The sequence below is a fragment of the Pyrgilauda ruficollis genome, unplaced genomic scaffold, assembly GCF_017590135.1.
Source record: "Pyrgilauda ruficollis isolate IOZ18807 unplaced genomic scaffold, ASM1759013v1 scaffold29, whole genome shotgun sequence".
NCBI lineage: Eukaryota > Metazoa > Chordata > Aves > Passeriformes > Passeridae > Pyrgilauda > Pyrgilauda ruficollis.
Window position 1 is genome coordinate 8,119,681 of NW_024524266.1, and position 12,521 is coordinate 8,132,201.

The 12,521-nt window shown below is 40.9% G+C and overlaps 1 protein-coding gene across 2 annotated transcripts in view; it reads left to right on the forward strand.

The window, feature by feature from the left end:
• The first annotated feature begins 2,173 nt into the window (after positions 1–2,173).
• Positions 2,174–12,521, forward strand: part of GLRA2 (glycine receptor alpha 2) — a 121,352-nt gene continuing 111,004 nt past the window's right edge. For both annotated transcript variants that reach the window (XM_041472385.1, XM_041472386.1), the window contains exons 1-2: positions 2,174–2,241; positions 4,422–4,555. In XM_041472385.1, coding sequence (XP_041328319.1) covers positions 2,174–2,241; positions 4,422–4,555 — 202 coding nt within the window. The remainder of the gene's footprint in view (positions 2,242–4,421; positions 4,556–12,521) is intronic.

Consider the following 12,521-nt stretch of genomic DNA (forward strand, 5'->3'; position numbering starts at 1 on the left):
AAGGACTTGGTGTTGGCAGACAGGGAGCTGGACATGAGCTGGCAGTGTGCTTGCAGCCTAGAAATACTAACACCTCCTGTACTGCAGCAAAAGCAGCGTGACCAGCAGATCGAGGGAGGGGATTCTCCCCCTCTGCTTTGTAAGACCCCTCCTGGAGTGCTGTGTCAGGTTCAGGGGTTCATCCTGAACAAAAAGGACATTGGCCTGTTGGGGCAAGTTCAGAGGGAGCCATAGAGATGACCAGAGGGATGGAGCACCTCTCCTATGAGAGAGTTGGGGTTGTTCAGCCTGGAGAAGAGAAGGCTCCAGGGAGATCTTGTAGCACCTTCCTGTCCCTAAAGAGAGCTTCCAAGAGAGCTGGAGAGGGACATTTTACAAGAACATGTAGTGATAGACCTTAAACTGGAAGAGGGCAGGTCTAGATTAGATATTAGGAAGAAATTCTTTACTGTGAGGGTGGTGAGGTACTTCAAAATGTTGCCCAGAGAGGTTGCGGACACCCTACTCATGGATGTGTTCAAGGTCAGGCTGGGTGGAGTTTTGAGCAACTTGGTCTAGTGGAAGATGTCCATGACCATGGCAGGGGGGCTGGAAGTAGATGATATCTACGATGCCTTCCAACCACAACCATTCTATGATTTTCTATATTTTTAAATTTTATATATTCAATTTAATTTCTGATTTTTTTCAGATACATCTTACTTTATTAAACTAAAAGAAACAAAATGCAATAGCTGAGTATCATTTGATGAACAGTATGTGGCTTTGATCTCTTGCTAATGTGTGAACAGAACAACTCTTTTTCAGAAGCTTTTTTTTTTTTAAGCTGACTAGACACAAGGTGATAGTCGTCACGAAGCTGAAGGTTTTTTACTTGGAGATATGACAAATGTGTGCATGTGCAAATACTCTTGCGGAAGTGAAGCAGTGTTCAGGTGCACTGGTTCTGTGGCAGGACTTAAAAATATATATAGATCAGCCTAAAACTGGAGAAAGAACAATAGTTCCTTTAATTTTGGGAGTGCGGGATGTGTAAAAATCCCAATTTCTTTGCAGGAATTGATTTCCACACTGCTGAAAGTAAAGCTCTTCATGTTCAGGTGGAACTTGTGCAGCAGCTTCTGCCCGGTGCCTCTCCTCCCAGCGGTTGGCACCAAGGACAAGAACCCGGCCCCTTCCTCTCGAGGCCCGCAGTTTCGATATTCCCGCAGGGTGACGAGGCCCCGGCTCAGCCCTGAGGGCGGGTGTCCTGCGCGGGCTGAGGGCAGGGGCGCAGCTCCGCAGGGTGACGAGGCTCCATTTGAGCTGCCTCCCTACGGGCGGGTGTCCTGCGCGGGCTGAGGGCAGGGGCGCAGCTCCGCGCAGCTCCGCGAACACGCGGGGAGCGGCGGGCGGGTGCTCCCGCCCGGCACGGCCTGCCCGCGGCGCGCCAGCGCCCCCAGCGGCGGGAGCGCGCACTCGCACCGCGCCCCACGCCCCGGGCGCGCCCGCGCCCCCCGCATGCGCAGCGCGGGCGCGGAGCTGTCCGAGCGCTGAAGCCGCGCGCGCCCGCCCCATTCCAGCACAGCGCCGGGCATCCCCGCCCCGCTCCCTCCGGCACCACAGCCCCCTCCCTCACACCCTCCCGCCCTCCCCGGCAACGCCGACGCTTCCCTACCCAACGAGGGGGAAAGCAGAGCGACCCAGTAGCCCCACCACCGTTCATAAATACTAATTGTCAGCGAAAGGGGAATAAAACATATCGACAACAGAACTGCTTTCAGCGCTGTTCCCTTTTGCCTGATGCTCCTCTCATAGTTCTGTTTTCTCCTCCTCTCTTTTCCTTTTTCCCCCCTTTCTTTCCATTTATTTTCTTCTTTTTGCTTGTTTTTGGTTTTTTTTTTCCCCCCCTCCATCACCAAAAGCAAGTCGGGGGAACGACTGTGTCTGATGCCTTATCTCTTTCGTGCTGACTGCTGGAGATGAGCCTAGGCTTGACCTGACCATGATTCCAAGGACTGGCACTTCTCTTTTACCCCTACTTTGTAGAGATCCAGACCTTCTCTTCCTGATTGTCAAGAAAATTAAATTTTTGCTGAATTTGGAAATCTAGGCAGCAGCAGCTTACTTTTTCCCTGCATCTCTCTGGAATCGTTTCTGGGATATTTCCAAATCATCACAGAAAGCAGGAGGAATGAACCGGCAGCTAGTGAAAATTTTGACAACCTTGTTTGCATTTTTCTTAGAGACAAACCACTTCAGGTAGGTGATACCACTCTGTAATAATATTTGTCAAAAAGTCGTGAGAATCATAACTATAAAGATACTACGTCACAATAACCTAGTTTGTTTGCTGTATTTGAGAGTGTTTTGTGTTCATTCCATATAGACTATCCCTTTTACACTCAGAGACTCGTTGCTTGGTAACAAACACAAAAAATAATAATCTCAAGTTTGGGTGATCTATTTTCCATTTTCTGATGCAAAGATGTGGGTTTTTTTCACTGTATATCAGTACAGCTAAGGACATTTTCTTTGGCTTTTCTTCCTAAATGCAAATTCTCTGCTCCTGGCAAAGGTTGTTTAGGAAGTTGCTTTGGTTCCCTCCTCTTCAATCTTTGGAAATGATTGTACCGGTTTTGTCAGGGATGTAGTTATTTCAAATTAGAGTACCAGCCCTCTGATTTTGGGAAAACCCTGGATCAGGCTAGTATTGTGTTGACTTAAAGTCCCAATGTTTCTGATTTTTTTTTTTTTTAATGTTTCATGAGCTTTTGCTTCAGCTAATGACTTTTTTTTTGGTACTGAGCAAACAGGTCAGTCTTATTAACCAGAATAGCATTTCAGAGGAGATTCATTATTGGACTGTATGCTGCTGTGCATCTGCACGTACAGGTGAATCTACTCGTAAAAGTGTTCTAGGAGTATGAGGTATACATATAGTGACAGAGTGAAACAGTGTTTATATTTTTGAGCCTGGGTTCACAACACGACTCATAACTAGTGGTTTCTGAATGAAAACAGAAGGAATTTGTATATGAATAAGTGTACTATCTTAATTTTCCAGTTTTTATTTTCTTAACTGAATTATTTCATTATTTAAGTTGGATAGATCATCTGCTGTGTATTAAATATTAAAAATATTTGCAATGGTACTCTGTCATTGACAAAAGCAAAAGGAAGCAACCGCCTCCTATATATGAAACCTGAAAAAAATGCATGGAATCACACCACGAGAATTTACTATCACCTTACCTTTAACGGTTTGGGTGAATTGTTTCTCTTTTGTAGCGAGAGAGGATTTGATATTTTCTTCTCCTTTCAGATGATCAGATATATATCTGATATTTTTATACTTGCATGTAGATGCAAGTATAATGAAAATACTCCATGAAATACTCCTGAAACTAGAGGTTTCCTTTGGGTAAATATTTAAACAGAGAGTGGTTAAGAAGTCAGAGTCAGAATTACTTTTAATTTAGCTCAAAGATAAAGTGGAAACAGACACAATGAAATTGGTTATTTAAGACTAAAGATAATGTTTTATTATTAAATCTGTGCCTCTACACACCAAATATGACCATTTTCATTCTAGTTTCTTTTTCCCTGGGGAACAACCGTGGGGACCTCCTAAACTGTCTTTCTCTGCAATGTATTATGTGTTTGCAGTATGCAATGTGCTGTGTACACAGCATTTCACACACATGATATCGTATCAGAAGTTTTCTCTTAAATCCTTGAAACAGACGTGTTCAATGAACTTGCATATGAATACCACTGGTGATACTAAATTTTATTATTCAGTGCTTCATGGATGGGGGGTGTAAACCCCCCTAAGATAGGTTGTAGCTATAGGTTGTGACTCTGAAACCCTTTTTGCCATGTTGGGAAAGAATCTGGATGCTCACTAGCATGATTTAAATACATTTTGGGTAGCATCTGTAAAAAACAATTTTTTTTTCCCATCTGCATCTTTCTCACCATTAACAAATCCAGTATTTTTCAGTGTTGCTTGTTAAGTGTTGTTGGCTGTTGTTTGAAAGTTTAAGACCACCTTAAACCAGTGTTGACATAACATTTTAACAGCATCCATGCAATTAAAATAGTGATATAAAATGGGATATCAAAATCACTCTAAGATGGACCTACACATTGAGGTGAAGAGTAAATTGAATCTTCTTAAAGTCTAAAAACTGTAATGAATTTTTTTTTTAAAGCTAAGGCTTTTTCTGAATAGAAATTGTGTTAATGCATGATACCTGAAACTTGTCTTTATTTCTAGAATAAAGTTTTCAGATGAAAGGTAGAGTATGTTGCTCTTTAAGAACATTAATTTCTACCTTCACTGAGTTGAGACAATTTTATTTAGTTATGTAATTTCTCCATGACTTGAATACAATACAAGCTAAATATTAGCTAATGGTGGCTAATAATTTATTTAGGACGACTTTCTGTAAAGAACATGATTCAAGATCTGGAAAATCCCCCTCACAGACCCTGTCTCCTTCAGATTTTTTGGACAAATTGATGGGAAGGACATCGGGGTATGATGCTAGAATCAGACCAAATTTTAAAGGTAAGTTTTCTAAGACTTCTAATTAATTAATTGATAAAGTTTGGGATAGATTACAGGTTTTGAGGAGTTTTTAACCTCTGGGTTTAGATTAAGTTTTCAATAACTTCACTTCTCCAGTGTTATAGTGCTGTGGAAAACAGCTGATCTATGGGATGGACTAGGAGACAGAACAGTGTAGGTATTAAGGGTCCAGAACTTGAAAACCCTCTTTTGACATGACAATAATGTTCAGCTGTCAAAAAATGCTTCTGAAGACCTTACTAATTTAATGTAGTGAATAGGATTATGAGCTTCAGACTAAAACCAAATGAGATGACTTGTTCCTGAAATTTTTGAGCCACAAAGACAATATCATTAAAACTTTCATGCTGAGATATTATTTTCTTTATAGCAGTGTCTGAAGAAACAAAAAAAAAAAATCTCTGTTTTCTTTCAACTTGAAGAAAGTAAAATCTTCTTCCCCAAGGTAGGGGGGACTCAAGGAATATACACAGAAGATTTTATCTTGCAAGTGCTGAATGAATTATAAAAACCAATGGCTCAGGATCCCTGTAAAATATAGAAATTGTATTTTGTTTGGCACTTTTATGACAGCCCCCATTTCTTCCAAAATTTGGGCTGAATTGTGGAATGTCACCACTGCCATCCCAGCACAAAGAAGGCTGTGTACTGGAAGCTTCTTTTGCAAACATTATTACTCAAAGCAAATTTTCCTTGCTGTAGTCCTGTAAATCCCTATAGAAAAGAGCACAGAATATCTTGTGGTTTTCTATGAAAGGAGTCAGGAGTGAAGTTTTCATTGCCAATATTTAGTGTTTTGGGAGAGTCCTTTAATTCCACCAAAATCATCTCTTCTAAGCCAATTTAAAGCTCAGAATATGGTTTTATTTTGAAAACTGCTAGAATGCTTTCTCCCTTAACAAATCTCATGGCAATGTACATTTGCAACTCATATCTATTAGCTCTGGCTACTGAAATGCATTTTTTCCCATATTAAGCCTTTTTAGCAGTACTGTGAAAGTTGATAATGGCTGGAAAAAATAATTTCTTAGCCAGTGAATGAACTGTAATGAGAGAAGAAGCTCACATGTCAATGAGAAAAGTGTTTAATTAAATTTAGATCAAAGATTGGTTTCTTCTCTCTGTTCCACATGTGCAAATTAAAAGATTTAGAACAAAGTGCCTTTTTTTGACTGCTTCCTGTGCCTGAGCGAGGAGCAAACCAGTATGGATTTCAGATCCAAAGGTTTGAAAGCTGACAAATTAAGAAAACCAAGTCAGTGAAGTCTAAAGTCTTAATTTCAGAGTATTTTTCAAAGTGCTTATTGAGTTCCTGAACTGGTGTCCACACCAGCTTATAGTAAGTAATATTGCATAAGTCTCTCGCATTCATTTCGTGTGTTTCCATGAGTATCAGCAAAATTTTAGAGAATGTAAATGAAGGCAGAAATTGCCTGAGTTGATCATAATATCAATCCTTAAGAACATTTTCCTGCTCTTTAAATGGGGTGCAGAAGGGGTGCACTAAAAAAAATCTTCATGTCTTGTATATCAGACAAAAAAACAGTAACAGCAGCAGTCCTGTGTACGTACATGGCTTACAGACAGGGCTCTCTATTGCTCCCCAGGATGTCTCTACAACCATTTCAGGACAGCACAGGAGGCAGGTTCATGGCTTTGCTCCCCTGATGCTGAAGTGTGTAGAGCAGGAATTGTGTGGCGCATGCTGAGCTGTTTGACAGACACTTCTCCCCTCTGAGTCCTGTATTTTGTTTGCATTCCCAAAGTGAAGTTGCTGCCTGTTGACATGTATGAGACCTTACTGGGAAAGCATCTGCCATATTTTGGTTTTTGATTTTTTATTAAGTCACACTCCAGAGCAGGATGGTACTTTGTGGTAGTTTGAGCTGCTAAATAGATCTTCAATTCTTTCTTATAATTTTGTGTCTGTGAGCTCTCCCACTCCTCTGGTGAGGGGCCTGAAAATTCTTGTTCTTTGCTATGTTCATTTGAATGGTATTTTGGACCTCAGAGTTTAGAACTAGGGAGTTAAGTCATGCAGTTTTGAACTTCACATCACCGGTCAAAACCTTGCCAGCTAATAACCCGGTTTATTAGTCAACATCCATATTTTCGTTGCCCAAGTCTCATCAATGTTTCAAAGAAATGGAAAATACTAATTGTTCTATATTACATACTTATTCCTTTTAAAGAATAAGGATGGCTGCAAAGGAGTCAAAATAAATTTATTTTGTTTGAAGTTAGTATGATAATGATTATTTTTTTACTGAGTCTTTACTCTGTCCATAATAAATTTTTCTGGTTTTTAACATTTATATATATGTTGAAGATAATTTTGGGGGTAAGACCTATTGCACAATACTGATATTATAAATCATATAAATGGAAGAATGTATGAAATGCTGAATGAGTACCTGATTCATAACATTTTTCATATTTTAAGGAATGAACTTTGCATAATAAAAGAGGCTACTGGAGCAATGGTTTAAACTAGAGATCTTCTCTCTCGTTTGGATTTTAGTCTGGGGATAATATTTGCTTACTATGTTTCAGAAAAGACATTGTGAATCAAGATAGTTGTGCCACCTTCAGCCTCTCCTCACAGGGTCTTGGGGGGCAGCTGTTTGAGGAGTGGCTGAGGGCGTTTGGTCTGTTCCGCTGCAGAGGAGGAGGCTGAGGGGAAGCCTCATTGTGGTCTTCAACATCCTCATGAGGGGAAATGGAGGGACAGGCACTGATCTTTTCTCTCTGGTGACCAGTGACAGGACCCGAGGGAATGTCCTGAAGCTGTGTCACGGGAGGTTTAGGTTCAATATTAGAAAAAAGATTTTTCACCCAAAGGGTGGTTGTGCACTGGAACAGGCTTCCCTGAGGAGTGGTCACAGCACCAAGCCTGGAGAGCTCAAGAAGCATTTGGACAATGCTCTTGAGCACAAGGTGGGATTCTCTTGGCCCTTGTGCAGGGCCAGGAGTTGGGCTTGATGATCCTGATGGTCTCTTGCAACTCAGTTAATTCTGTGATTCTCTGATTCTACTCATGCATTTGTCTAGCTTTTTCTGCTTTAGAACAGTTACACAGCTTTTTCTGAGTCCACTACAGGGATTTTAAAGTGTCAGAAAAGTCTGGTTTCATGGAAATGCAACTGAGTAGAACACATTTATCTTGTGGCATTGATTTTACAATAATTAAATATACTTTTATGACTAGTTTGAATTACTGGAAAACAGCAGCTATTAGATTAAGTTTTGAAATAAAGGCTGTGCATGCTAAAGAGAGAGGAAAATGCTACTTACTGGAACAAGGTGTTTTATTCAGATAAAGCATTTCTTCATTAGTGACTACTTTTTCCTATCTTGTTCTTGCAAATTAAAAAATTCAGGAAGATAGTGGGAGAGCAACAGGTGAATATATAAACATTTAGACATCAACAGCAGGGGTTCTTCGGTTGTGATTTTTTTGTGGCTGGGTTTTTTTTGTTTTGTGCTTGGTTTTTTTCCAGCAGTACTCTATAATGAAAAATACTTTCTCTTTTGTATTGTTCTGTCTTATACAATCATTCAAACACAGAAAAACATATTTCTTTTTCTTTTTGATTTCAAGTGGTTGGATACAAAATGTCAAGACACTGAGAGGGGATATCTCCCTGATGAAAAGCCAGAAGGAATTTCTAGAGTGACAGCTCTCAAAACTGCCCTTCTTTAATCATTCTCTGTCAGATATTTAGTGCTTACTTTTTCATCTTCCACTTATCTTTCATTGAATTTGAATAGGCTAATAATTTGTGTAAGGACACAGTGGGGAATACTTTTAAATGTAAATATGAAGACTGCAATCTAGTACTAAATGAAGTCCCTGAGAGTCTTTCTGTTGACAGCAAATGTATGCTTATGGTCCTGTGAGTTGGTTTACAGTTTCTTCTTCAATTATACCATCAGTTGAGCATGAAATATAATAAAAGATGAAATATAATAAAAGATGAGGCTTGCACAATGCATTTTTACTTTATTAATATTAATTTTCTATTTTTTTATGGTAAAACACAAGAGAAGCAATATCATTTACTTTCTCCAGTGCTCACTTTGGTTTCAAAGTTTAAAAAAAGGCAGGAAATAGTGGTGTAGAGCATCTATGTTATGAAACTAGCCAAGAATGTGCTTTCTCATTGCTAGAAACAAGGGATGGTGAACCGGTATCTTAGCTTAGTGTACATTCAGCTCAGGCTCAAGAGCACTGCATGTAATGCCAGGATACAAGGGATCAAGCTAAAACCGAATTACAACATGAGATGTGGGGCTAATGGAGAGCCAACTTAAATTTAACATATCTGAGCAGGTGTTGATCTTCAGAGGTTACTAAATTACTTCAACTTTTTAACACTTTCAATATCTACCACCACTAAAAATCTGAATGCAATCTAGAAATTATCAGAAAGAAAAAACTCCCTTATCTATAGGCACTGCTATGTCCATTATGCCAAATACTTTAAGTAATAGGCAGGCTGTCATGCTGTGAGTACAGAGCAGGGGAGTTGGTCACCAAGAACTGCAGAAGTGTGTTATCTTCAGGAACATAAAACATTTACAATGAAGATGATAGTGATTTTCCTTGTATTGAATCTCATTCCATGTTTTAAATTCAGTCTTTCTGATTAAATTATTATTTACTAAAGATTATTCTGATTTTTATGGAGTTACAGGAAAGTGTACAGCAATAGTGCCTGTTAATGTTACCCTCATGACTGGATGGTGCAATACAGTGTGAATTAACTTGCTCAAAAGCTGCTGTTTTGTTAGTGATACAGTTTGGGGGTGTAGGGCCATAATTGTAAAAGATTAGTCTGTGATTACAGCAGTGTAATGCCATTTTCATGTCGAGTCCCTGGGTTTATATCTTAATAATAAACACATGGACTAAGTAATTTACTGACAATTAGCCTGACAACTGTTACAGGAAATGGCTTATGCACTTTAATACTTTAACTCCTTGGCAGCAAGGATCAGGTTTTCCCATATGTTCAAACCCGTTGCTTACCTATTTGGCCCCTGAATTGACCAGTAATAAAATGTTTAAAAAACATGAATGAAAAACACTGAATGACATTTAAGGGTAAAATTAGTGGCATCAAGCTTAATAAATAAAAGCAGCTTTCATGCACTTGATAGGAGGATCTGTCTGCAAAAATTGACCCTTATCTAAACATATAAAAGTTGAAAAACATACCAAAGATAAGCTACGGGAATGTAGCAATTTGTTCTCCAGTGGCTAACAACCTTCCTACCCCACTTCAGCTGGTAATAATTACTGGCCCTGAAGTCAAATGTGGTGAATATCCTGTACTGGGCTATTCTTCACAAAGGGCCAAGTTCAAAGGCTCAGAGGGCCAAGTCCAATGGAGACTCAAATCTTGTTCAGGCAGAGCATTGTGTAGTAAGAAAGGGCACATTATTGGTTCATTCAGGTTTTAGGGCATGGGATGAGGATTCTTTCTAGGAGAAGGGCAACTACCAGGGCACTTTTCACATCTGGCCAGACCGTTGCACTCCCTAAATATAGTTGCTTGAGATGTCCAAGCATATATCATTAGGAAGGTAAGCTTCTGTTTTATTTTCTGTCTTGAAACACATCTAAAACTTCGCAATGTTTTCAGATAAAGTCATGTACACACACCTCATTGCACAGCAAGGTGCTGCACAAGGATACTTACCCACAGGACATGGGGTTTATTTGGTTTTGGTTTATTTTTCTTCAACTGCAAAAATGAGGCTAAGGAAATGATGCTCAGTCTCTGCCCTAGGTATGCACATTTTCAGGCAGAAGGAGCCTTTTAACTGTGTTTCTTTTAAAACTGCTAGGGGAAAATATAAAGGGCTACAGACCTTGCGCTTCTTCCTCTCTTACTTTAATTTCAGGTTCTTTCTCAGAACATGAACAGGCTGGATGAGTTGCATGGCTAGTTAGGTTATGTCTAGGCTACTGACAAATGGGGCCAGACAGCGAGCTCAAGGCACCCCTGATTAGCTCCGCTGCTTGGCTTTTTGCTCATCCCCTGGACCTCTTTCTGAGCTGCCCACAGCCAGCTGCTTGCAAGGCAAGCCAGAAAGGCTGTGAGCATGCAGCAGGGTAAAGCACAAGCTAACCAGTGCTGCCTGACATCCAAGCTGAAGATCAGTCCAGGTCTTCTTTTACATATAAATGTTTAGCCACAGTCATCTGTATTTTATTGGTGTGTTGCCTTTATTCAGAACCAATTATTTAATTGAGAGACATTAAGAGACAAGATTTGGCTCTTGTTATGGAATATTATTCTGCTGCTGTATAAACTGCAAAGGGTATTTATGAAAAACAAATGTCAAAGCAGAGCCAAAGACCTTTCATATCAAAGGAGTAGACGCTATTGTTTTGATCATATTCTAATATAAGTGTAATGTTTTTATCACATCCAGTGTCATGTTCACACTTAGATTTTCTATGCAGTTGAAGCCAAGGCCCTTGGGTCACTCATTAAGGATCTTGTGTTTTGGGTGTTTTAGAAAGCAAGCAGTTTATATTTAGAACATATAAAAACATGTACATTACATTTACTATAAGTGTATACATTTATAATCTACAACTCTATTTTACATGGCTACTAGAAAAATGAATTCACAAACCAGAAATATGCAGTTTTATTCAACAGATTCAATACTTAATTTTTTTCCTCTGTAGATTTCCATGGAATCCCAGAATGGTTTGGTTTGGAAGGGACATTAAAGATCATCTAGTTCCAGCCCCCCTGCCACAGGAAGGGACACCTTCCACTAGACAAAATTACTCAGTTCTCAGGCCAACCTGGCCTTGACAGCATCCAGGCATGGGTCCTCCACAACTTCTCTGGGCAACCTGTTACAGCGTCTCACCACCCTCACAGAAACAAATTTCTTTCTAATATCTGATCTAAACCTATTCTTTTTCAGGTTAAAGAGAAACTTTAAGAGAAGAGAATCTCTTGTCCTGTCACTACATGTCCTTGTAAAATGCCCTTCTCCATCTCTCTTGTAGGCTCACTTTAGGTAGGCTAGGAGGCTGCTGAAAGGTCTCCCCAGAGCCTTGTCTTCTCCAGGATGAACAACCCCAACTCTCTTAGTCTGTTCTCGTAGAAGAGGAGTTCCAGCCCTCTGTTCACATTTGTGGCCCTTCTTTGGACCTGTTCCAACTAATCCATATCTTTCCTGTGCTGAGGGTTCCAGAGCTGGATGCAATATTTCATGTGGGGCCTCATGAGAACAGAGCCAAGGAGGACAGTCCTCTCCCTCTCCCTCTCCCTCTCCCTCTCCCTCTCCCTCTCCCTCTCCCTCTTTCTCCCTGCTGCCCACACTGCTTTTCATGCAGGCCAGGACAGGGTTGGCTCTCTGGGCTGTGAGCACACATTGCTGGGTCATGTCCAAGTCTTTCTCCTCATCCCTTCTCTGCCCAGCCTGTGCTGGTGTTTGGCATTGCCCCACATACAGGACCTTGCACTTGGCCTGGTCAAACTTCATGAGGTTCACACAGGCCCACCTCTCAAGCCTCTCAAGGACCCTCAGGATGGCGTCCCTGCCCCCGAGTGTGCTGACCACCCCACCCAGCTGGGTGTACGAGAGCTCTTGCTGAGGGTGCACTCAGTCCCACTGTCCATGTCACTGACAAAGACATTAAGCAGCACCAGTGCCAACGCCGACACGAGCTGTTGGACTTGGACATTGAGCTGTTGACTGCAGGACTGATGAAAGAGGTTCCTGCTCTCCAGAGTCCCTTATCACCATGCTCAGGGCTCTAATCTTTCCTGTACTCCTCAGGCAGCTCCTGGCTGTGTCGCTGGCACCCTCATGAACCAGCAGCAGTGGGTAACAGTGAGCTGTACCAGGGTGAGCAGCTCACCTCTCTTGAGAGCACATGGCTCCTCCCTCCACACCTGGTGGAAGAGTC